Here is a 27,160-nt window from a genome sequence, read left to right on the forward strand (position 1 = left end):
CGTGAGAACCTGTTAAACCCTGTTAAAGCATCAACAGCACCACCATGTGGAAAAGGCAGAAAGCATCCGAGATGCCCGCCGGGCATGGTAAGCATATCACAACCCCCCCCCCACCCTCCCCTCCCCACGGGGCAGGGTAAGCATAGTACCCCCCACACCCCAAAACTAAAAATAAATATAAAAAGAGACCACAAGAAAGCGTTTTATGGCAGAAATGACAATGGCAACACGATCAAGAAGAGAAAGAGCAGGAAAGTTTATCATTAAAAGGTTAAGTATTCTGGCAGGCGACTGAAATCAAGTTCCATCTAATCTTAAGGCTCGCAGAAAGAGGAACACCAGTCTGTGCAAAGAAAATAAAAAAATGATTAGATATGTGACCAGCTTCCCTCAACAGGGAGACTGAGAAACTGGCTGCGCCAAAAGTCTGCACTTCAAAATTCAGAGGAACTTATAACTAAGTATCCACAGTGTGACACATCTATTATTCATGTGGAATAGACACATGACAAATCATGCCGTAGTGATGATGCGATAACATCTGGGGACGGGAAATGGCAAAATGTAAATTAAAGCTAATGTGTTTAGGACACCAAATAATGTTTATGAAAAATTATGTCATTTTGATATGTCATTGTGAGCTTGTCCTCATACGTAATTTCAAAATGGTCGCAAGTCTCAGATGTGTTATCTTTGTGAATAATGCTCTCCTGTCCTGTTTCTTTCCGTCTGGTTACAAAACTTGTTCACTACAAGGTTTTCCAGCCACGGCCAACGGAACAGGTATGTTGGTGGCAAATTAAACAATAACAAGAATCTTTTGATCACATCATACTGTACATCTCACCTCCCATAATTAGCGCATGGCAGAATGAGTTCTCTTTTTGAAAATGTTTTTTGTTGTTAGGTGCATGTCTGCACAACATAGTATGTGACTAAACGCCTCTATGTGCCTTATCCTCAAAACTGTTACATTTAGATAACCCTTGTCTTGGGGGTTTATACACTCAAGAGGTTTAGAAGCACATAAAAACATATGTGCAAAACTGTCCAATTTTAGCACTTGAGTTGGCAAGACAAAAAAACAAACTTGACCTTCCTGGACCTGAGTTGAACAGTAATATTGACTGAGTACGGCTTTGTGAATCTCAAACATCAATGGCAGTTGGAGAAATCACATGCTGTCCACCAATGAGGATGCACCTATTGCCTTGATGACAATTCAACTGCTTTTTCGATTGGATTAATACAACAAACCCTTCATTTAAAAAAAAACTGTTTAAATTTCATGAAGCCCCACTCTATCTTTGCTATTGATTAGCTCAGGGAGAATGGCATTACTGCATTACTGACAAATTAACACCAATAAAGAAAGGGCTCACCACTCAATACCTGGGCAGGACTTTTTTAATTGATGGCCAATATTCAGTTCTTATGATGCTACATTTTAATATGTAATCACATATGAAGCATATTTGTGCAACAACTTATAAATAGCCACCCAGTGACTATATATGTGTATATACACACACACAGTACATTCATAAATGTGCATGAAATTACTAAACTTCATACAATGACTGAATTATTTTATGCTTGAATAAGGAACTGCCTTTAAATGATGTGTGTAGACCATAAATACCAAACACCTAACTTTTACTTTGACCTCGCCAGTGGCAATCAAAAAAAAGTCCAAAGTTCCAGGTGTCATGATCACACAGTTTGTGGAGGAGCTTCCAGAAGGAAAAAGTACCCCGGACTTCACCCGCAAACCCATCGCCTTAACTATTCAGGAGGGTAAGACGTTGTGATCTGCCTTTCGCAACATTACCACTTCATTTACAGAATACATCATTCCGATCTTTAATTACTATTTTATTTTATTTTTTTTTTACTATTAAAAAAAATCCTTTCATACAGTTCTTTCATTTTGAACAAAAATCCATAATTCACAATAATTCTCATCAAGTCTACAGATTTGTGTAGCAGGAACATCAAAATGTCACACTTACAGCATCACAAACTTTTAAAGCCAGAAGGAAAACATGTACAATGATTTACTGGTTACCATGGTTATTGTACATCGGCATGTCGTTTACATGTGTACGGCTAATGCGCATCAGAGTGTAATTTCCCCTGTATGAATCCCTGCACATCCTCCTCATAGGGCCACATATTCCTACCGACAAACTGCCAGGCTTTTTAAAATAAAAGACATAAAGCCCCTGGCTATACATTTGGCAGTAAAATAAGTTTCATGTCTGTGAACCGCGCAGGTAAATTAGCCATCTTCAAAGCGAGCGTTATTGGGGATCCTAAACCAACAGTAACGTGGGCGAGAAACAAGGGAGACATGGAGGACCCCGGGAAATACCAGCATGTATACGACGAAGTGGCTGATGAGTACACTATACAGGTGAGAGCTTTATGAATACACCATACAGGAGACAGCCTTATGAATAATACATCATACAGGTAAGAGGTTTATGAATACACCATACAGGTGAGAGCTTTATGAATACACCACACAGGTGAGAGCCTTATGAATAGACCACACAGATGAGAGCCTTATGAATACACCACACAGGTGAGAGCTTTATGAATACACCATACAGGTGAAAGCCTTATGAATACATCATACAGGTGGAAGCCTTATGAATGTGTGTGTGTGTGTGTGTGTGTGTGTGTGCATGGATTACAAGCCATTTCTAGTTGACTATGAAAAATGAGAGCAGAACTCCCAATGCACATTCCAGGTGTGAAGACCATCTAGAAGGGGCCATTCCATTCATTCAACATAAATCCAAAACAAATGTTTATATGCAGCATTGCGCTCAAATAGACACTAATACGCTTTAATGTGGAAGTACAGAAATTTCTATACAATATTTCAACAGATCCCCAACGTATCACCAGACCAAGCAGACACCTACAAATGCTTTGCAACCAATGAGTTTGGAAAAGCAATCTGCACTGCCACACTGAATGTTATTAAAGGTAAGAAACAACAAAATATGGTTTTGGGTTTGTTAAACTGCACCTACTTAACTAGTTGGTCGAAATATACTGCATATGCATTTCAAATATGTGGCCAGCAGGTGGCAGCGTTGTATTTAATGTACGCAAGGCATTAAAAAACACTTTATTGCTCTCTTTCAGTTGCATTTCAGATGACAGGGAAAGAAGAAGGTGGGTCTTTATACTGCCATTAACACAAATTGAAACCTTGCTTTTAATTTTTTTTTGTTGTTGCTGTTATAATCACTTACAGTAACCACCAATACCCTTCAGAGGATCTCTTCTACATGATACACAGTGCATACAGCATCACAAAAAAATAATCAAAACAATTCAACATGCTGTAAACATAACATGCCAACCTTGATGTATACAGTATAGTGCCCTCCCATCGTGAATATTAGTGCCCTCCGTATGGATGCATGAATATTGGAGGTGATGGAAAAGCTGGAATTTCAACCATGTTCTGTCTGCCATTTAAGCTACTAAAGAGGACCCAGCAGAGTTCAGAAAAATTCTGAAGACACGGTAAGGCACGGGGGTCATTAACGTAGTCACGCTTTCAAAGAACAACGGGCCTCATTCACAAAACTTTTCTTAAATGAATCTTTTGTTCTTAAAAATGTTCCTACAAAAAAACAATACGAGATTCATGCGCAGACCTTTGTTTTTGTGCATATCCCAGGTGTATGAGGTAATGAATGCTGGCTGTTTGTAAATTTAATGCACAATCCTGTTCATGTGATTAGCATGAGGAAATGGCCATGAACAAACACAGATAAGAAAAAAAATGATGAACACCAAAATGTTCTTAGAAAAGTTCTTACATGCAGGGGCGACATAGCTCAGGAGGTAAGAGCGGTTGTCTGGCAGTCAGAGGGTTTTTGGTTTGATCCCCCACCCTGGGCGTGTCGAAGTGTCCCTGAGCAAGACACCTAACCCCTAATTGCTCCCAACGAGCTGATTGGTACCTTGCATGGCAGCCTTTCACCGTTGGTGTGTGAGTGTGTGTGTGAATGGGTGAATGAGAGGCATCAATTGTAAAGCGCTTTGGATAAAAGCGCTATATAAATTCAGTCCATTTACCATTTACGATCAAACGTGATCGTATGCATGTTTTGTGAATAAGGCCATTGTGAAAATTTCATATAATACACGATGAGATTGTATGCTTTTCATATTAAGAGTTCACTAATATGCGGTAATGATGAAGCTTAGCCTTTCAATGGGTCTAACACTTCTAAATGAAATGTGTTCACTTCTGAAGGGTTAAATTCTATACTTCATTTCTTGCGCAATTGACGATTGGAAGTTTTTTTTTTTTCGTAAACGCTAGCCCTAACCCAGGTCCTAACCCGAACACCGTTCTTTCTCAAGGGCCGTGAGACCCAAACCTGAGCCAAGGAAGGATGGAGAAGTAGACCCAAAATTCTGGGAAATTTTGCTGAGTTCGGAAAAAAAAGACTACGAACGCATCTGCGCTGAGTTTGGCGTCACCAACTTCCGCTGGATGCTGACGAAGCTGAACCAGATAAAAAAGCAGAGAGAGAAAGAGCAAGCGGAGGTACGTGGTTCTATTTTAATCATCGTAATTATAATATTCACTGTTACGCTGTCTGTCTTTGTCTCTGGGCCCCAGAGCTCCCTAAAATGAATGCCTCAGTGCGATTGGCCGGTTCAGATTAAGAGTGAAGCATCCCTAATCACCCCTTTTTTTCGATGTTCCTTCTCTCATTTCGTTTTCTTCCTGGGCCCATCCACCTTCCCAGTTTATCGAGAACCTTTCTAAGCTGAAACATATCGAGATCAAACCAAACGGTTTGGCGCAGTTTGAATTCACCATGGATCTAAAGAACCCCAACAGTCAAATACTCCTCTACAAGGTGAGATTTTTTTGTTTATTTTCTTTAAAGCCATGTACAGTATATGCTGCATTACAAACATGAAAATGTCAATGCACATGCCTTCACTAAAACCACATTTGGCTTTTTAATCTCTTCTTAGGGACTAAAATAGCACATAAACTAAAAATACAGCAAATGTAAGAGAAGGAAAGAAAGAAGCAAAATCTTGCAGAGGCAAAATCAATTTTTATATCTCACTTCTGACCCTTTGTGACAAGCCTCCTGTGTTTAACATAAACCAAAGTTATTGATATCAGTAGATAATAAACATTTATTTCCTGCTTCTTTTGACAACAAATACCTTGATGTAATCTTACATTTCTGATTCACGTCTAGCATAATTATTTTCAAATCAAAAATGAAATTATTTTTTGTGATTCAAAGATTTCTGTATTTGACAGGACGGTGAAATGATTCTTGTCAGCAGTGATGAGGACTCCAAGCATCACCTCAAGAAAACGGGCAGGAAATACACGTTCAGCATCAAGGATCTGACCCTGAGCGACGCTGGGCTGTACCAGGTTTACGTTGAGGATGCCACCATCTTCTCCACTGACTTTAAGAGTAATTTTGCATCAGAGCAACCACTGCCATATAGATATGAGTAACTAGAGCATTTTGCTACATGTTGGTCACAGTGAAGCATAAAATGAAATGGTTTCACAACACAACAGCCCTCTGATCACTGTCGCATTGTTGGTATGAAGTTCTGGAAATAATAATAATAATGGAACAGTTGCTTAGAGGGCTGAAACATAAGTTCTACTATCTAAACGGTCTGTCAAGAAAACACTTAATTATGTTCTTTTTACATGACGTAAGTTTAATTTAATATGGCAACAATTTATTTTAAATCATCACCGGTGTTTCGGGAACAAATGTAAATGTTTCTGTACAATTCCTGACCAATCGGGTGACATTCCTTACTAATCGGGTGAGAGATTCCCATATTGTGAAGGCAACATTAAACCTGGAGACACTGACATTTTGGATACCTCTTGACCATTGATGCTGTAAAAAGGAGATTCCCTGTATTGTTGAAAACAAAGGCTTCACAAAACACACCACTGCAGTAACACACAACGTCTATCTTTCAGTCACCCCCGTTGAGTTCGTCGTCAAAATACAGGAAGTGAAGGCGAAAGAGAGAGAGGACGCCGCCTTCGAGTGCGTCCTCTCTCACCCCTTTCCAAAGATCCTGTGGATGGGCAAGAACAAGCCCCTGGAACAAGGGGACAAGTATGACATCACGGTGTCCAAGGACATGCTCACCCACAGGCTGGTGGTGAAGGACTGCATGCTGGTGGACAAGGGGATCTACGCAGCTGTGGCTGGCATCAAATCCTGCAGCGCCTGGCTTGTAGTAGAAGGTAGGACAGATGTGACCTTTAACCAGTTATTCTTTCAGGCAAAGAACGGAATGTTTTGCACTTTTTAGGAAATAAACCACTAAAATAAGAAATGCGTTGCCTACACTGGGACCAATCTAAGTTCAATCTGGACTTCAGCCTTGTGGAGTTAATAAATTGCTCCTTTATGAAGCTCTTTCTCAGAGAAAGTGAAGGTCCATAATGTAAGAGAATACAGCAACCTCTGTGCTCACGGGCACATAGCATTTCAGGCTAAGAGGTCATGATGTAGGGGTGGTCCACATCATAACCTTATGCATTATGAGCACAAAAGCTAACCCTGGATCAGCACTCCTAAATATTGACGCAGGCCTTTACTTTGGCCCTACCGAACACACAGAAACTTTTGGTTGATTTCAATTTTCAAAGCTTCAATTCACGTAGATCGCAACAACAAAAAAAATTAATTGAAAGAAAAAAAAAAAAAAGATCAGTCACAGGATAGGAGTCCAATTTTACAGTCTGTGACGCAAATTTTCACGCATGTGAAACATACTCTCTCACCTTCCTTCACTAGTTTGTCCTCTCTCTCCCTCTCTCATCTTTATTTCCCAGGTGACACCGACCCAAGCATGCGTGGCAAAAAGAAAGTCCGGAAAACCACCTGTGCAGTCGGGGCCAAGGCCCCCGTGGAGGAGAAGCTGCCAGCCAAGGAGGAGCCAAAGCCGGAGCCTGTGGCCGTGGCCGAGGTGGTCGATGCGGGCAGCGGAGAGGGAGGAGCTGGGGACGGATCGGGACTGGGGGACGGACCAGAGCTGAACGACACAGGGGGTGACGGACTGGGGGTGTCCGACGGAACAGAGGAGGAGAAGAAAAGCACCAGAACTGGCCCACTAGTTGCAGACGTGGTCATATGTAAGCAGACAGACAGGTTGCTTTGGGGATTGCATGGGTGCAATATCACTGCAAGTGAGCTTGACAGCATAATAATAATTAGGACGATTGTTATTATAATCGGTATTACTGTGTGCGTTACAGGTTGGCTGCAGCTAAAATTCCTCGATTACACAATTTCAATTCCTTAATTTAAAATACTTAAACTCAGCACGGCCCAGTTTTCATCAGTTACTATTCAGAATACGTAAAAATATTTTTTTAAATAAAATAAATAAATGGCATTATGCCAGGAATAATCTTCATGTACGGGCTCCTACTGGCCCCCAAACCTCATAGAGATTCCCTGTAATTTAGGGGGGGGGGTGTCTCTGATGGGGGGAATGCGGGTGTTATAATGTTGAAGACAATACGCCATTAACCATCCCGGCTGTTACCTTTCAGCTCCGGGTGCTCACTTCATCAGTGGTTTACAAGACACCAGTACCACAAAGGGCCAGACAGTGGAGCTGGTCTGTGAGCTCAGCACCGACAACAGCACCGGCTCCTGGTACAAAGACGGGAAGCTGGTGAGAGTCCGCTATCCGCCATCATAACCACAGAAGAAGAAAATAAAACGACAGGTTTTTACTTCGCTTTGCCTGACCTGGAACGATACGGTCACCATCACAGCTGAAAAGCGCACTTCTCCCAGTAAAAATAGGGGGGGCGCTGTTGCTGAGGTGTAACGCAGTAGTCTGAAAGAGTGCCTGCAGGGCCTTCACTGTGGTTTCTCTTTGTTTTCATTAGCTGACCCCCGGCGATGGATTTACAGTACAGAAGGACGGAGCCTTCCACAAACTGATCATCAGTAACTGCCAGGACCACCACGCAGGGAAATACAGATTTGAGGTCGACGGGCGAAAATCGGAAGCGATGCTCGTTGTTCAAGGTTTGAGTAGCTCGCATTACGACATGTCTCAACTAGAAATTTTTGTCTGGATTTGGGAGAAGGGAATGAACTTTGACTTATCGAAGTTTCCAAAGACAATTTATTATTACATTGCTGTGCAGGAAATTCTTATATAGTCATGGCATCCATTTGTGTGTTAGCTGTATGGATTCATTAACGACGAATGATAGTTTGGTTCTGCACATTCTAGACCCTCCCAGATTTGATGCCGATGCTCTGGCTGAATTCTCAAAGCCTGTTGTCGTGAGAGCTGGTGAGAAAGCAACCTTCAAGATGACCTTTGTGGGTCGCGACCCAATGAAGGTCCAGTGGTACATGGAGGACGAGGAGCAGCTGGATGGCGGAAACACAAAGGTTGAGATAACGTCCCAGCAGAGTCGATTACTTCGTAGCAAGTGCCAGCGCAAAGACAGCGGAGAGGTCAAGATCAAGATCAAGAACGAGTTTGGCACCATCGAAGCTAAATCCAGACTTATTGTCTTGGGTAAGAAGGGAGTGTTTTGGAAACTTTATAGTGTAGTGATGAGGAATCAGCCGTGCATTCTTACGGTGTTATGTGCAGTTCTTCAAACAAAGGAAGAATTCACCCCATTTAACTTATTGCATTTGTTCCTACTCAAGTGTATTTTGGAAGAAATACTGTATATACCAAATAGTGCTTTATTCCTTTTCACAAGCTTTTAAAGCAAACATTTTTACAATTGCATCATCCTTGATAAATCAAACATTTCAGCAATATCTCACAGACTTTGGCAGTGTGATGCAATGAACTATAGTAGCTCGAGGCAAGTCTTGCTTGAGGTATCATAGACGTCGATGCATCAAGATAAAGTTTCAAACACAGGCACATTGTACCGACACCCTGACTCCCTAGACTGATGTCGAAAAGTACCAGAGAGCAAGAACACTGCTGATGTAAATACACTTTTTTGTGCTAAACTGGTGTGGAGTTTCTTCACATTTACAATACTGGGAGTAATTAATCACTATGCAATCCTACACAGTAAATGTAGACTAAGCATGTAACCCAACGGCTCATACGCAATCGAACACACGTATTGACATCATTTAGGAGGAACTGTGCTGCGACGCGTAGTTTAAAGGCCAGACTGTGTGAACCGATCCCGTTAACACGACGCCCCCTGTGCCCAGACAAGCCAACCCCGCCGCAGGGCCCGGCGGACGTGCTGGAAAGCTCCGCCCACTGCATCGAGTTCAAGTGGAGGCCCCCGAAGGACGATGGCGGCTCCCCCGTGACCGGCTACGTCCTGGAGCGCCAGCAGGTGGGACGCAACGCCTGGAAGAAGGTCGGGGAAGTCCCCGGGGACCCGCCGCTCTACAGGGACGCGGACGTGGCGCACGGCAGGAAGTACCGCTACCGGGTGAGGGCGGTCACGGCAGAGGGCGTGAGCGAAGCCATGGAGACCGATGACATCACGGCTGGAACCAAGGGTGAGGACCTCTCTGGTCGGTTAGTCCCGTTTCACTTAAACGATATCCGTCCTACATCGTTCCAGCGCAGTTCAGTCGCTTTGGCGGACAGGGACCGAAACCAACGGCAAAACATGAAGCTTCCTGGCGCCACATTTATCAAATTTCATATAAGTTTCATTCACCTGGTAGGTAGGCCACACACTGAAATCCATAATTCAGAGTACAGAGGAAAATGTTCTGTGTATTAATGCTGTAATTTCCACACGCACATCATGGGCATAGATATTTTATCATTGATATATCATAGGCATCCATACTAATCAGTCATTCGGAATTGACATTTTTGACATTTTCCAAGCTGTAGCTTACAGATCTTAGTCAACTAGTATGCAAGTTAAAACATTGTTTAACCTTTGGAGGCATATTCCTTGTGATTGTTTTGCTTTAGCATATCCGGGTCCACCAGCCGCACCCAAAGTGGTCAGTGCTTTCAAGGACTGTATTAATCTCCAATGGGTCGCCCCAAACAACACCGGAGGAACTGCCATTGTGGGCTACAACCTGGAGAAACGCAAGAAGGGCAGCAACCTCTGGGGTCTAGTCAACCCGCCGGACGACCCCATTAAAGGTCTGAGCTTTTTTCTAAATTTACCTTCACACTTACAGTTCAAATAACAGAAATGCCTAATGAATCCGTGAAACTTTTTATCTTGTTTATAAAAATTTAGCCTCACTTATTACACAAGCACATTAAGCGCCATAATTCTTACCGTTATCATGATCTCTCAGCAAGTTTGGCAAAAATCATCTTGTAATTTATCTCAGTAAAATCCAACAAATTAAATATCACATGATCAAATTTTCTTAATGAACTGCATCACTTTAATTACAATAATTTGTGATATTAACAATACAGCAAAAGATTCACTCTGTGAAACATATATAATAAAATAGAGGATTAATATGCTTTGTCATTTGATTTTGTAAAGCTACTCTCCAGATACAACTGACCTATAAAATATATATATTTTTTAAATTATTCTCACAACTGCCATTGAAAGAATATAACTTTTAATAAAATGGCTTTTTTTAATGAATTCCTTCTGCTTCAGCAGCTGTCATCATTAATGAACTTGCACGTTTATTTCAACGCTGGAGAGAATTCCTCTCAGCCATTTTAGCACAATTCTTCTCACGCTGCCTCTGTGAGTGCTGTGACTGTCCGGTGGCTGTGACTGCATCTCTGCAGTCTGCTGTTCTCATGAACTTTTTACCTTTAGAGAAAAAGTACGCCGTCAAAGAGGTCATTGAGGGAATGGAGTACGAGTTCCGGGTGTCCGCGATAAACTTTTCTGGGGCAGGGGAACCCAGCCCCCCTTCGGAGATCGTAATCGCAAGAGACCCCAAAAGTAAGTAATGGGGGGGTTTGTTTCTACAATATGTTGTTATGTACGTACAATTACTGAAAAAGCTCTTACAGAACATGCTATTTTGCCTTCATCGTGATGATCTCTTCAGATATCCAGTTCGCAGTATAGTTACGTTACGGGCATTTAGCAGACGCTCTAATCCAGAGCGATTTACACAACTTTTACATAGCATTTTATATCGCATCCATTTATACAGCCGGATATATGCTGAAGCAATTCCAGTTAAGTACCTTGCTCAAGGGTACAACGGCAGTGTTCTTACCCGGGAATCGAACCTACGACCTTTCGGTTACAAGCCCAGTTCCTTACCCACTGTGCTACACTCCGTCCCTATAGTAATATGCTTTCTTTATATGGCACAAGAGGCTTTCATTTAATCAATAGAAAAAAACAGATACAACATATAGGCACAATTACTTGACGATACAGTACTTTTTATTTTGCTAAATTATTTGTAATTAACGGTTTGTACACGGAGTGATACTGTTTACAAACCAGCTGTCTGAATACCTGTTACTGTATCGGATTTACAATCACTGTGGAACACCGTCTCAGCCAATCAGCATCCAGGATAAAAAACCATCCATTTCATAAATGTACAGTGAAGCACAACATTTAATAATCTCTGCTGTGTCTTTCTCTGCAGAGCCCCCAGGAAAAGTTTTGGACCTGAAAGTGACAGACTCCACCTACAGCACCTTGTGCCTGGCCTGGTCTAAGCCCGGTGTAGAAGAGGGAGTCCAAGATGAAGCCAAAGGCTATTTTGTGGAGATTAGGCCAGTGGAGAGCCAAGATTGGCATCGCTGCAATGCCAATGCCATCATAATGACCACGTACACCGTGAAGGGTCTGAAGGCCATGGCCATGTACTGGGTCAGGGTGATCGCCACCAACGATGGGGGAGAGGGGGACCCCCAAGAACTGGATAACTACATCATCGCCATGCCTCCCCCTGGTGCGTCCTTTTTTAAAGTTTCTCCTCTTATTTTATTTTCTACGCCCATCAGTAATTACCTGGACCGCAGCGTTTCACCAAAGCTCCATTTATTTAAAAAAAAACCAAGACATTCAGACAATTGGATATAATTCAGATCAGTCCATTACTGAGTATGTGCGGTTTCTTTTTGCAGTGAGGCCAAGGTTCACAGATTCAAACATGGAGACTTTAATGGTGGTCCGAGTTGGAAATTCTGTGAGAGTCAAAATCAACTTTGAGGTAAAACAGCGGCAACTCTCGTCTAACCACTTGCAAAAATTTACCTCACGTAGTTGTCGCAGTGTGGAAAAATTCAAGACACATCTTTTTAAGTGATACCAAGACATTTCAACATTGCTACGGTCAAATTAATTCTTGTCTAACAATGATAGCCAGCCAACCAATCAATCAAACAATCAAAGTTTTCTTTAGTTTCTTTTTTGAATATTTTAACATTTGTTCAGTGCGAGTGAATTTTTGTGCACAGGCCTCCCCGATGCCAGACATAATTTGGCTGAAGGACGGGATGCCCGTGTCCAAACGGATAACCGTTAGCAATACGGAGAGAGGATCCCTGCTCCTGATTCCCACATCGGAGCATTCTGACACAGGCGTCTACACCATCATCGTCAAGAACATAGTCGGCCAGGAAACCTTCAGCATTGAGATCAGAGTCACAGGTAACGTCCTGTCCCCTTTAAAGTTTCACAGCCTTTGATTTCAGGGACAAATGAATGCGAGTCATGATTTCAGGTACAGACACAGTCAAGCATGATTTCAGGGACAGAAACATGTCAGTCATGATTTCAGGGACAGACGCATGTCAGTAATGATTTCAGGGACAGACACAGGTCAGTCATGATTTCAGAGACAGACACATGTCAGTCATGATTTCAGGGACAAACGAATGTCAGTCATGATTTCAGGGACAGAGACGAATGTCAGCCACTAACATTCCCAATAAGGAAATAAAGAGATAAGGCACTGAGGCCTGATATTGCAGTGAGGCCTTGCAATATCAGACAGCTGAGCGGCGATAACTCTGGGAAGCCTGGGTACGTGTGTTAGGCCTATCCGCTGCATTAGATCCAAAAGCTGACGGCTTCGCGCTAGGCGGTTCAGATCTCGCCCCGTGACTCAGGGAGACGGAGAGAGCGGGAGAGATTGTGGGGTGAGTGAGAGATCGCGTTTCTGACCTGGTTCCAGATGAGCCCAAACCCCCGGGGCCCGTGGAGCTGGAGCAGAACGTGGCCGGCACCGTGACGTTATCATGGACACCGTCCCCGGACGAGAAGCGCGACGACCGGCTCCACTACGCGGTGGCCAAGCGCGACCCGGTCAAGCGGGCCTGGGAGACCGTGGCCGACCGCCTCTTCAACAACAAGTGCACCGTCTGCAACATCGTCCCCGGCCAGGAGTACTACTTCAGAGTCTGCGCCAAGAATGACGTGGGCCTCTCCATGCCTTCCAGATCGCCAGTCTGGAGGGACGAGAAGACCAGAGGTTTGCCGATTCATTTGATGAAGATCCTGAAATAAAAAGCACATTCACAGTCTTTTATACTCAGCTGTTTATACTTCAATATTGTCAGGGGGAAAAAAAAAACATCACGATTAGGGACACATGAGTCGGCTGCCACATGACTCAATCAGTACAGGCAAAAGCCACAGGCACCAGCTGAGGGTCCTTCAACCTAATTTGACCCTCAGCTGTGACATCATCCAAATATGACCGGTAGTCTACATCAGTGGACAGTGGGACACAATCAGCTTCCTCAAGTCACAGAAGGGCAGGCTTAAACCCTTTGAAGAGTAGATTTTTTTTGTAGAATTTTCTTGTTTTTCTTTTTTCCTTCAAAATTCTCAGCCAGTGTTCCAGAACTCCATTGTTTTCTAATTTGCCAACAATGATTGTTACATCAGCATTAGAATGTTTAACAGCATTCCAAGTCAGCCACATTTTCTTAGCATAGGGCATTGCATAAGTGTACCCCAGTGCTTCAGGCACATGCAGCCTACCAGCAGTTTGTCACTGAGAGACATTTCTGCCCTCCAGCCAGCACTAGCTCTCCTGTAATACTGTACATTTTTACTGGGGAACAGGTACATTCACTCATTTTGCTCCCACCGCAGATACAGTTTGCATTGCAGTGATGTACAGCTGTATAACTGACAAAAAAAATCCAAAAAGGATACATTTTTAATTTGATTCAAAATGAATTACTGCCAGGCCACAAGACATTTTTTCAGTATGAAAATGCAGCATATGATCAAGTCCCAGATTTTGCAATCTACTGAAAGAGCTGACTAATTTAAAAATTTTTTTTTTTTTTAAACTAGCCAATTCCATACACAAATGACACACAATGTGATTCTCTGACCATGTTATTCTACACAGAGAAGTTCACCGTCGTCATTCCCTCGTCTGAGGCCTGTAACCCAGAGACCCCGCCATCCTTCCTGGTCCCGCTGAAGATGCACGCCGCGCCCCAAGGCTACGAGTGCTACATGAGCTGTGCCGTGCGGGGCGACCCCGCGCCCCACGTCACATGGTACAGGGACAACGTCAGCCTCAACACCAACACCAACTACTACATCACCAACACCTGCGGCGTGTGCTCCATGCTCATCCTCAGGGTCGGGCATCAAGACATGGGGGAGTACAAAGTCCTCGCGGAAAACCCGCTGGGCCGAGCGGAGTGCTCCACCAAGCTCACCGTCAGAGGTACTGCGCTCTCAGCTACCCTAACTCTCACACCTCAGTGGGAATTACATCACATTTATTTTGACTCTTTTATCCAAAGCGACGTACAGTACAATAAGTGCACACCAAAGTCATTGGAACTACTACAAAACACAGGTCCGATTAGGTACAATACTCATTCTGTAACAGTTATTCATAGCCATGAACACGTTAGGTACAGTTCACATAGTAAACATTAATCCCCGACCTAACCTATGCCAAGTCAAACTAGGAGGCATGACAAGCTGTGAACAAATTGTGAACAATTTTTCATAATTTCTTGGAAAATATTATTATTATTGAGGACTTCTGAGCATAGCTAAGCCATTTGTTTGCTGATAGACATAGCTGACATCTTCTGGAGTGAGACAGAATATCACTGATTTACTGTCTCTGTCTCTATCTACTGAACACAGATAAGATTTCATGTAGAGCTGGGGAACACAGGACCCTGGGAACATAGGACCCTTTGTCATATTCCCATTATGTGCCATATAAATCTGGGGAACATAGGAATGACCCCCACAGGAGCTACATGTGTAGCATAAAAGAGGGGGATTTAAGTAATAAAAATGATCCCAGATTGGGAGTGCCCCACAGAGTGGTGACAGTTAGTTAGTCTTTCAGTTACTTCAGTTTTTTATTTTTATTTTTATTTTATTTTTTATGGTGCCACTTTTGTGTTGAACTCAATGTCTTACTTCCCATTACGCTGAAGTACGAGCTCTACGGACTCATCATCTCTCTCCTTTCTGTTACTTTTCAGAGTAGAAAGCAGCAAGAATGTCGGGCAAGGTGACACGGCCCGCCGTTCACACTTCAGGCCTTAATTAGGATGCATTATGGGCCTTCACTGAAAACAGCGCATTCACCAACAACACATTTACCCCCGTTGGTCTTGAAGCTGGAAGGATGAAAGAAAGGCATGATGTCATCGTCTCATTTTTAACTTGTCTAGCTTGCGCATGAGAGATTTTCTGTTTCCTTTGGCTTCGCTTTCAACAGACTGTGTAAAACAACCACATTTTTAACAGACAGTTTTGACAGTGTGTGTGAGATCATCAAAGGTTGATCTTCATGACCACTTCTACCGGTCGACAAATATATCACTGACACCAACTTCATGTACTGCACCGATATCATTACTGTGAGAAGTTCTGATGAGGCTAAAATCACCAAGCTTGTAATGTGATACTTAAATACATTAGGAAAATAAACGATGAAGTGGGCATAACTGTACCTTTTGTCTTATTTAAAATAACTGTGTTGTTACAGCGCTAAAGACAGGTTAGATCTATGAATTGCAGCATTTTATTGTGTGTGTTAATCTCACTGCTAAATCTGTACGGATGACTATCCGCTCATGGAAGTGCAATAAACTGAACAGTGATTGAAGGCTCCAGCGTTTCTGTGGTACTTAAGACTACAATTTTGTGGGTGTATGAAAGCATTAGCCAGCAGTGAAAACCATTCTGTTCAGATTCTTACCAATCACTCATATAATAGAGGTAACGATTTGACATTAATCTACAGCACCTATATTTTTGCAATGACTCTGGTAGAATAAAAAAAAAAGCTATTTCGCTTCCCATTCCATAGATAATGGATGAGCACTTGAGTGAGAAAGGACCGTGTGCGTGTCTCGACCTTCCATCAGCGTGTATTTACCCGGTTACATGCCCTACAGCCACCTCTCTGTAAACATATCTACAGACAGGGCGGTGTTATTAAACAGGTATCAGTTAAGAAATTCACCACGTATTTAGAAATGCTAAACAAGGTTGGACGAACATCGGAATCGCCCGGTTGGTGCTTAAAATCCATCACATCAAGGAATAACATTATAGGCCTGCATCGTTACTCTTTTCTGTGTTTTTTTAAACGAACGCCTCGCATAATTTACTTCCGTTTTCATTTCAAACGTTGTAGAACATACGTTATTTTTGCACTTTCGCATTTTTTTTTTTTTTAGTTGCTCCGGATAAGTGCGACTGCTAAATGAAAGTAAAGTTATGTAATAGGCCTGCCATTATAGTCTGCGACTGCCGTGTTTCCTTTTAATTCGTTTTTAACAGGGAGATTTATCGAAAAATCCGCCTGATTGCTTGGGGCAAGTAAAAAAAAAGCGTCTTAAGGGAATTATTTGCTCGGTGCTGGCCTTTTAGTAATTAGTAAGATAAAAACGCGATTTAGCGTCATTGTGCAGACATTGCCAATTCAGCGCAGTTGAATGGTAGGAAACACCCATGACATCCAAATGATGTAGGATAATTTCATAGCATACACAAGTATCGGATTTGCAGGATTGTACAGTCCTACACTAATACTGGGGATACAAACACGAGATTAACGTGTACACGCGTAATAATATCCTAAAGTCGTGTACTAAACGAGATAACTACATTATATGACAACTGATTTGGTAACATACAGTAAGTGTTCGTCAGGAAGACATTACCATAGCCTACGTCTCGGTCAATTTGCTTGTAGATAATTCACATGCGTGTGGGCTCATCTGACAAATGTTCTGCATTTGCGATTTTTGAATAACACAGTAGGCTAGCCTATATTTTATCACATTTGGTTTCGCCCCAAAAATGCTCTTTCGCTGCGCAGCGCTACTTTGTACGATAAAATGTTTCCGTGGTTTATGTTTCTCTCTCGGTACAGTGAAACAGTGACAAGGGGTACACACGGTACGTTTTGAATTCAGTACCGTGAATGCAAAACGTACCGAGTGAGTGGCAGCCAGCAAGCGCACGTGGGACTTTTTTTTTTTTTACAGAACATTAGATAACATTACGCACGCTGCGCCGCGAATGGCTGCGCGCGGTAGCGGACCGCCCATGCACACTCTGTCCCTTACTGTAAGGTTCCGTGTCACGCCTTCCTTTCTCTCTTTTTTCCTGTGGACCACAAGTTAAGGAGATACTGTAGGTGCTTTTTGACGTTCTCTGAGGTTCAATCAATGAACATATCGTTTTCTTTTCTTTTTTTTTTTGCTTTAAATGTATCAATTAACAAACGGGTTATTGGTTGAATGAATCGAAGCACTCAAGCTCTTTCAATGTAACACAAGCTGGTTATGCATCGCGGTAGTATATCTCTTTGTGTGTGTTTTTTGTCTATTTACAGGGCGCAGGAATTAAAAAAATCATGACTACGGCAAGGCATCGGAAAGGGAAAAACTTCCACAAACGCGAGGAGAACCATTTTATAGATGAAGCTCTGGAACAAGACTTGGGGAGTGGAAACCAGTATATTCTTATGTTCATTCTGTTACTCCTGTTAGTGGTCGGGGGTACCACCTTCGCCTGGTTCTGTCACGCACAGCAGCAGACTATAAGCCACCTGACAGAAAGTCTCTCTGGCTTGCAGATGAAAATAGTGAAGTTCCAGCAGGTACAGGAGGAAATGAGAACGAAAAATGTGGAGGTATGCTAAATATTCGAGCTCCTTTCCAAAGGAAAAAAAACTTCGCAAAAACTGCAGTCAATCAAGGCTTGCGCTCATAAGTTATTTATGATAATAGTTAACGTTAGCCGACTTCAGGTGTCATTATAATTACTCTAATACTATAGGCTATGTGGGCTACTGTAAGTGGAGATGTTTGTTTGATGGGTTTGACATAACTACGAATACAAATACGGTAGTGCCCAATATTAAAAAGTACAGTTATGTAAACTAAGCACAAAAGGCTAGCTGGCTGAAAGCTGGATAGGGGCCTTCTAATATCACATTTCATCAAGTTTCACTGTCAACATAGGCTACAGAAAAAATTTTTATAAACCACCTGCCAATGTTAAGAAACTAGCGCGAGCAGCTGTTGCTGTGTTATGAGGATTTGTTTCGTGTTACAAGCGATTCCAACTTGCAAGTGACTCACTAGCCTGCGAGATGGTTGAGACGCGCTTTGCTGTTAAAGATTTGCTGATTCACTTGCAGGGTCTTTTCGAGACCTTTGGTATAAATGGCAAAATGTTTCCCCAAAACTTTTTAAAGGCGATATGTACGACGCAGCCGCTTTGTCGGTTAAGCGTAGATAATGTTGTTAAACAAGCACTGTAGTTACTTACATTGACAAACAATCTTAAATATAGAAACGTGCAGGCTTATGCCTTTTGCTAAATGTGTTTCTTGGTTGCTTAGCCAACTTAGCGTTAGCAAACTTGACATCTGAACTTCGTGCGTGGAATGAACGTGAACTTCTTTTTTTAAATATAATTTTATGTGGCCTATTCACAGAGCATTTTCCAGTCGTTTTTATATATCTAAATTGTGACTGGCACGCGCCCAAGGTGCGACAATGTCTTTATGCAAATATTTAACGCTCAAGTCAAATCGATCTTTTTAAAATAGGAAGTAATACTAACTTGCTGCTTACCTGAACAGGGCATGCATCTTTGACATTCACAGAAAACGTTCCTAATGAACTTTTTCTGAAACCCAATGAATGAACCTGTATTAAAGTTTGTCTTTTGAACGTGTATTCAAACTGGTTTGTATTTTTGATTGGTCTCAATGCACAGGCCTCTTACGTAATTATATGACGAGTATGTACGGAAAAGCTTCACGTTAAAAAGGTGTTCTATTGTACCCTGAGAACGTCAGGATATACGTCAGTTTTAGGCAATTTGACATGGTGGATACATGACATTTTTATCGAACTGTTTTAGCTCCTGAATCAGTTGTTTACTTTTGAGCCTTTTGAAGGCAACAAAACAAATCGAGAAATCGAGTCATGCCATTTTTTCTCTTGTGAAATATCATAATGGGGTTTGCTCCATCCAGAGATAATGCCACACAATTTCACAAATGCAAGCATCATTCACAATTCATTTATCATTACATTACAGCATTTAGAAAATGCTCTTATCCAGAGCAACTTGCACAACATTTTACATAGCACTTACATTGCATCCATGGATACAGCTGGATATGTACTTCAGCAATGCAGGTAAAGTACCTTGCTCAAGGGTACAACGGCAGTGTCTTACCTGGGACCAGGCTACAACACCAGCTCCTTACCCATTATACTACACTGCTGCCCAGTCAAGAAGTGGTTACAAATCTGTTCTCTCTATATCTCTTATGTTAATAAACTGATTGGATTAGTCCATTCCTCTCAGTGTGAGGACTGCCTCACTTAAAAAAAAAAGGGGGACGTCTTATTTTATCTCATATAGTGTTTTTTTTTTTTTTTTACATAAGTGGTTGCTGACTTGCTGCCCTGCCATCTTCACCATACAGCTCCCAGTCCCAGAAGGCTTTGCAGAGAGGCTGGAGGCTTTGGAAGGGGCGTACGCCCAGGCGCAGAAGCAGGTGGCCATGGCCGTGTCCACGGCGGAGCAGCTGAAGACCTTCGACCTCCGCAGCCAGGTGGCGTCCATGCACACGGAGATGATGGTGCGCCTGACGGACCTGGAGCTGACCCGGGTGTCGGCGGAAGACCTCTCGCGCGTGCGGGACACCGTAGAGAGCAAGGGCGCGGAGTTCCAGGCGGTGAAGGAGGACCTCTCGGGCGTGGCGAGCGCCAACCGGGCCCTCGCCGGGAGCGTGGAGGGGCTGTCCGCGAGCTTCGCCGGCACGGTGGCCAAGGTTACGGAGCAGGCAGCCCTGGTGGACACGCTGACCGCCCAGCTGGAGGCTCAGGTCGCTGACCTGCTGGGCCTCAAAGAGATGCTAACGCTTCACAGGGCTCAGCTAGAGACAAGCTCTAAGGACATCGCCAGTCTCAAGTACGTGTTCCAGTGCATAAAATCTTTTGTGGTTTTCAAAATAAAATTGACCTATTAATAATAATAATAATAATAATAATAATATTATTATTATTATTATTATTATTATTAATAACAATAATAATAATAATACTTCACATATATTAGCATGTACATCAATAATACTGGAGAATGGTTAGCATGCACTGAGGAAGTGCCGTGACCTCATTTCCTGTGACCTGTCCGCCTGTGCTGCAGGGGGCTGCTGGAGGTGGAGCAGGCCAAGCGGACCCACATTCTGGGTGAGCAGCTGACCTTCGTCCGGCGGAGCCTGGAGGACCAGAGCCAGGAAGCCCTGAGCCTCCACTCTTCGCTCAGGGCCCAGCTGGAGTCCATCCAGGGCCAGGTCAGTTTTGTAAAGCACAGCTTTATCTGCTGTGTGGTTCAGGCCAGGTCCGTTTGGTAAAACCCTGCTTTATTCCCTGTGCGATTTAGGTCAGGTCAGTTTAGTAAAGCATGGCTTTATGGCTGTGCAGTTTAGGCGAGGTCCGTTTGGTAAAACCCGGCTTCATCAGCTGTATGGATAAGGCCAGTAATTACACCTCAGGAGAGACTCGCATTCACTTTCCTTACTGATCAGGTTTCTTAAATTCCACACTCTTGTTTTGGCTTCTCATCTGTCATCTTAAAGACCACGCAATGATCCTCATCGATGCGGCATTATAGATAAGGAAGGGCCTAAGAGTGTTCTCCACCGAAAAAGATTACAGCTCATAGGTGAAAAGGACATTAGGTGGGCCTGTCATGGTTTTGGCAGGCATTATCATAAAACCTCTTTATCCCTCTACCTCTCCACCTCTGCAGTGGAACTAGGGACAAGGCTAGCTGGTTGGCTTGGTACGGGATAAACACTTTTTCGTGGGGTTACCCACAACCAGAGCTGTGGCACACGCTGTCACAGTCGATGCCTGCATCTGTCCAAACTGAGCTAACTGTACAACATCCGCAGAATCCGCCCCTTTCTCACCACCTACTCAACCCAGCTCCTGGTCCAAGCAATGGTTCTATCCCGCCTGGACTACTGCAACTCTCTTCTGGCTGGACTACCGGCATCTGCCACCAGACCCCTGCAACTCATTCAGAATTCTGCGGCTCGTCTGGTCTTCAACCTCCCCAGACACTCCCACGTAACTCCCCTGCTCACTACCCTCCACTGGCTGCCTGTTATAGCTCGCATCAAATTTAAAACATTGGTCCTAGCATACCAGGCAGTCAAGGGATCAGCCCCAGCATCTGGGGCTGATCCCTTGACTGCCTGGTATGCTAGGACCAATGTTTTAAATTTGAACAGACAAGATCCTGTCTGTTCTGGCCCCACGATGGTGGAATGACCTCCCTGTGGAGGTCAGAACAGCTGAGACACTGACCCATTTCAAACGACGACTGAAGACTCACCTCTTCAGGCTGCACCTCTCCCCCTCCCTCCCTTCCCCCCTGTAAATGACTAAACTTAGGGTTGTAACTAGGCAGCTGTTTCGTAGGTGACTAGGTGCATTAACTGTCTTAACGACTACTTGTATTTTTTCCATAGATTGCGTTGTTGCCGTTCTCGTTGTTAGTGTTAATCAGTTTAACCATCAGGGTCCAAGTTGAACTATGCGGTTGTTCCCTGCACTTGGACCGGTACTTCTCTCTAGGGGTTTCGTCATACTTGTTCCTGGTTATGGCTATACACTTTGTTGTATGTCGCTCTGGATAAGAGCGTCTGCCAAATGCCTGTAATGTAATGTAATGTAACTTCCAAGCCTTGTTTTCTCAGCCTCCTGAAAGCTGGACTCTTTGCCTCCAGTTATTTACAGCAGTCTGTGGTGACAGCGTGTCCCTTTCTGTCCATTGAGATCACGCCTCCTGTTTTTAAGCACCGGTGAAGTCAGTATGTAAGCTTGTCGACTCTGTTCACATCTTGCTTGCGAGAAGCCCAGCGCCAGTAACGCTGACCACTGAGTGAGCTGACAAGTGTTAGCATGATTTTTTAAAATGCCAACGTACAACCAATCAGATCAGGAACAAAAAAAAAGCCAGATTGCTCCTAGGTCTGCAGTTAAAGAGAGCTGCATGGGTCAGGTTTATAAGTGCTTTACACACTTATCAAGATCCATACTGCTGTATTCTGAAATTAGGTCAGGACATTCCCGCTTCTCTAACTTTTTTCCCTTTCTCTAACTTAAACAAATTTATGAAGAAACAACAGCATGCTAGTTAACAATTGAATTATGATGACATTGCAGGCATTTAGCGGACGCTCTTATCCAGAGCGACTTACATGTCATTTACATTGCTGTCCATTTACAGTATACAGCTGGATATATGCTGAAGCAATGCCGGTTAAGTACCTTGCTCAAGGGTACAAGGGCAGTGTCCTGCCTGGGAATCGAACCTTTAGGCTACAAGACCAGTACCTTACTGCTTATACTACACTGCTGCCTGTGACAGTCATACAGTCAGATTCCATAGAAGAGGAAACGGAAGAGGAAAGGGGGCTTATTCACCATAGTCACCAAATAGTGGCAGTGTAAAGTCCAGGGATCAGAAGGTAAAAGTCCTGCCATGTGTTCCTTCCACCCGTGAACTCAGCCAGCTGGTTTCATTAATTATTTCGACCTCCTGACTTAGAATTGTGCAAATTCGAAGTCCTTGTATATTCTGTTCTGTTTTGTTTTTGGTATGTTTTTTATATGAAACTTTTATTTTTCTGCTGCCATCTTGACCAGGACTCCCTGGCAGAAGGGATATTGGATCTCAATGGGACCTTTCTGGTTAAATAAAGGATAAATAAAAAATAAAATAAATAAAAATAATTATCAAATCCAGCTGACTGAAAATACTGAGGAGGACTTTTACTTTCTGGACTTGAATTTTTCCACCTCTGCCAAATAGCATCTTGCATATTAAATACTGAGTGATTTGATGGATGAAATGAACATGTAGATTATATCTGCATAATATGACACAGCTCACAGTTCTTTTGACTTAATATAGTACTTCCATTGACATTCCTGTGTTGCTGTGATTTGGCTTTAAAATCCAGCGTGTCCATTTGACATGTACCAGGGGTGCATCATAGGAAAAGTGCCCATCACATAGGTTAACTTTTCCTGCAAATCTGTACATACATTGTGCAATGTTTAACATTGGCCTGTGAAGTGAAGCAGTACCATCTTTGATGAACTCTGAACTCTGATAACAACGTATGGAAAGAAATCGCTCTTCCTTTTATGGTCATGTTTCTGGAACATTCCAAGCAAGAATGTCAACCAGTATAAGACTAAGTAGCAATAATAATAATCATAACCCTACAAATCCATCAACATGATATGGTTCACTTGACATACTGACTGCTAGCTACACAAAGCCACAAATGTTTTGTTTCTTCATATATATATATATATATATATATATATTTCAGATGACTCATAATCACTCAATTCAGCAGCATTTGTGGGGAAAAAAGCAGTACTACAGGAATGCCATTTCTGATACTGTGTTCATTACGTGTAGTCAGGTTTATGATTAGTTATCAGGGTTGTTAGGGTAACAGTGTAAACTGTGAAAAAGACTCATTTTCTGCTAGAGTCTTTTTTCAGTGTTCATATACTGTACTGTTTTATGTAATTCAATCGATCTGGTCTCTTTTTTTGACCCCCATCTATTCATCTCTTTCATCATACTTAGGGTCAACTCCCTGATGAACAAACAGGAAAGCAGATAGAACATGTCATCTCTGAAATGTGTTTGAAAAACTACATTAATGATTAGCTTTTATAACACGTGTGTACCTGTAGATATCACGAGACCTATGGTTAACATGCAACCTTTTGTCTCTTACTGTGACTGGTTTGTATGTGTGTGTGTGTGTGTGTGTGTGTGTGCGTGCATGCGTGAGTGTGTGTGCGGGGGTATCTTCGTGTGAGTGTTTCCATGTGTGTGCACACGTGTGTGTGTGTGTGCATGTGTGTGCGCTTGTCTGAGTGTTTGTGTGTGCGTCAGTGTGTCTGCGTGTATGTGTGTGTGTGTATGTGTGTATATGTGTGTCTGCATGCGTGCATACGTGTTTGTGCGTGTGTGTGTGCGTGTGTAATGTGTATATATGAGTGTGTGTGTGTGTGAGTTTGCGTGTGCGTATATGTCTGTGTATGTGTGTTTTTGTGCGTGTGTGTGTGTCTGTAATGTGTATATATGTGTGTGAGTGTGTGTGTGCGTATATGTGTGTGTATGTGTGTGTTTGTGCGTGTGTGTGTGTGTGTGTGTGTGTGTGAGTGTGCGTGTGCGTGCACGCGTGAGCGTTGACTTTCCCCACCGTTTCCCTTAATGGTCCCCTGTTCTTCAGCTGGAAACTGCACTGGACACACCTGCCCCAGAGACCCCACAGCTGGATCAGCCAGCAGTGCTGGAGGAGGCACAGAGAGATGACGGGGAGGTGGAACTCCAGCAGGAAGTGGACCAGGAATTAGGACAGGAAGCTGAAGCTCCAGCAGACCAGGAAGTCCTAGAGGAGAAAGTGGCACAGGAAGTCCAGGAACAACAATTAGGACAGGAAGCTGAAGCTCCAGTGGACCAGGAAGTCCAGGAACAAGAAGCAGAACAGGAAGTCCAAATGGAGCTGGGAGTCCAGGAACAGGAGGCAGAACAGGAAGAGGAAGAGGAAGTCATGGTGTCAGAAGAAGCTTATTCGGAACAGCAGGAGGAGCAAGAAGACTTGGCCTTGGAGGCAAAGCACAGAACAGAAGAGGAGGCAGAACAGCAAGAATAAGTCAGAACAGGAATGTAAGTATGTCCTTCAGTGTTCAGTCAGTGGCGTGTAATGTGTGGAATGCCATATGACTGTTTAAATCAGTGTTCATTTTACTATTCCTGCAGACAGTCATTTAACATGTTTGTGATTGAGACTTTTAACATTTTTAATCTTCTAATCTTTTGCAGACAGAGATTTGTTCAGATGGTGCACTCTTCCACAACCTCGCATTCAGTGGAACAAACAAGAATAATATACGGTATGAGACTAACAAGGATTCATTACCACAGGGAAGGTACCTTTTTATAAAACTGGAAGTCAATCGGACAGCATCACTGCAGTGTGTTATTTACTTAAAACAATTACCTCAGAGAAACGTCACGTTTTATGTATCAGGGTTTGGCAGCAATGCATAAAAAGCAGGATTTTGTGGATTTTTTTCAGGCTTATCAGCTTGAAAAGCCTTAATTTTTTCTATGGATCCACCCGCTATGTTTATGCCTACAGTTTTCTCTCTCCGCACATTTACAGTATTAACTTGATTAATATAAGAAACCTTAATGAAGAGTTCCAGTTATACAGAACCAGTCTTGGCTTCTTTTGGTGAGAGGAAAATACTACCCAGCAAATCTGCAAAGCACAGAATTTGAAAGTTTTATAAACTTCTGCCTTTCTTTAGTGATTTGTCTTATAAGCACCTCATGGTGAAATAAGGGAAATACTGTTGATAAAATCGGGAACACTTTAAACATTTTTTATTTTATTTTGTTTTTTTACATTGCTTATGATGCTTTCCTGACCGTGTCATAAGCACTTCATAATGCTTTGTGACAGAGATCCTACCGTGTCAAAAGCGCTACCAAAAATAAAGTCGTCATTTTGACGGTCATCATGACGGGTGCGATTATGTTTAGCGTTCAGAGACGTGAGTTAGCAAGTGAACATTAACTTAGCGAACATCCGCTACAAAAATGGGACCTGATGAAGTAGTGACAGGTAGTTGCTATGGTTGGGGACCCTGGTCTTCAGTACAGTCTGTATGCCTCATTGTATTGACCAGGCAGCAAGGTCTATAGTTCAAATCCAACAGCAGAACTACCCCCTGTTACAGAAAAAAACATATGTTTAGTAATGTCATATATATTGAAATAATATGTGTCATTATAAATGTCAGAGAAACCATTTTTTCCCCACTAGTTGCTGTCTGGCTAATTTGCTCACTTGCTTAGCTTCATACTTTAGTAAAGCATAAGTTTAAATGGAAATTTTTTTTCTTCTATTGAGGTGATAATTAAAAATAATGGGTTGATTTTTTTAAAACTGCTAATGCTAGTCAGCTTTTTTTGACAACGTATCACAACACAAGTAAACATATGACATATGAAATAATATGAAATAATAAATATGACGTAAGTAAACATATGACAGTCATGCCACTGTCAAGACGACTCTAAAAATATATGATCAATTATGACTGTTTTCAACATGCTATGATACATAACATAAAGTATTGTAAAGTGCTTATGACACTCTCTCTGAAAAAAAACAAAAAACTAGGAAATAGTGCCTAAAAAGGTAAAAACGCTTATCACTGGGGTGGTACTCTATGGGTACACGAATATTGAACCCCTAACCAGCAATAAAGAAAAACAAATTTACCTCTACTGTACTTTTATTTCGAGAGTGCATGTTCAGGAATGTTAAATTCAATGAGTATGAGAATTTAGAGTAATTACGTCTGTTTACACTGTGCTAGCATTCTGGAATAAACTGAGTTCAAGAAAATATTAAAAGGGCAAAACATGTGAAAATATGTCCTGAACATTCAGACACATTCAGTTCCCCTCCATGGTGGAGTGATTCGCAGATGGTTGTTTTTTTTAATGTAGTCGCTGGAAAAATTAATGGCCAAGATGCTCCTTAAATAAACTTCTGCTCCCTTCTTTTATATA

The 27,160-nt window shown here is 42.5% G+C and overlaps 2 protein-coding genes and 1 long non-coding RNA gene across 4 annotated transcripts; 2 read left to right on the forward strand and 1 right to left on the reverse strand.

Annotated features, from left to right (window-relative positions):
* On the forward strand, nt 1-16,096 carry LOC135238619 (immunoglobulin-like and fibronectin type III domain-containing protein 1). Its single transcript, XM_064306722.1, has 24 exons — nt 1-87; nt 757-783; nt 1,675-1,797; nt 2,277-2,416; nt 2,898-2,997; nt 3,160-3,189; nt 3,501-3,546; nt 4,396-4,582; nt 4,788-4,901; nt 5,324-5,486; nt 6,020-6,292; nt 6,887-7,186; nt 7,610-7,734; nt 7,955-8,096; nt 8,308-8,601; nt 9,270-9,569; nt 10,000-10,179; nt 10,832-10,960; nt 11,628-11,936; nt 12,112-12,197; nt 12,445-12,637; nt 13,164-13,460; nt 14,355-14,681; nt 15,466-16,096. Exons 1-24 carry the CDS (start codon nt 45-47, stop codon nt 15,468-15,470), a joined length of 3,933 nt encoding a protein of 1,310 aa, XP_064162792.1. The 5' UTR covers nt 1-44; the 3' UTR covers nt 15,471-16,096.
* Nucleotides 12,035-19,828, reverse strand: LOC135238622 (uncharacterized). The gene is made up of 2 exons (XR_010325158.1): nt 19,084-19,828; nt 12,035-13,486 (listed from the first exon to the last, which is right to left on the reverse strand). It is a non-coding gene; the product is annotated as an uncharacterized LOC135238622 (long non-coding RNA).
* Nucleotides 17,526-27,160, forward strand: LOC135238620 (neurofilament light polypeptide-like). Of its 2 annotated transcripts, XM_064306724.1 has the most exons (6): nt 17,526-17,632; nt 17,835-18,134; nt 19,950-20,437; nt 20,675-20,822; nt 24,804-25,240; nt 25,397-27,160. In XM_064306724.1, the coding sequence occupies exons 2-5, from the start codon at nt 17,856-17,858 to the stop codon at nt 25,224-25,226; spliced, it is 1,338 nt and encodes a 445-aa protein (XP_064162794.1). In that variant the 5' UTR covers nt 17,526-17,632; nt 17,835-17,855; the 3' UTR covers nt 25,227-25,240; nt 25,397-27,160. The 2 variants fall into 2 exon arrangements, with proteins under 2 accessions (XP_064162794.1, XP_064162795.1); XM_064306725.1 differs by having other exon boundaries at nt 17,590-18,134.

Source organism: Anguilla rostrata, chromosome 13 (assembly GCF_018555375.3).
Source record: "Anguilla rostrata isolate EN2019 chromosome 13, ASM1855537v3, whole genome shotgun sequence".
NCBI classification, from domain to species: domain Eukaryota; kingdom Metazoa; phylum Chordata; class Actinopteri; order Anguilliformes; family Anguillidae; genus Anguilla; species Anguilla rostrata.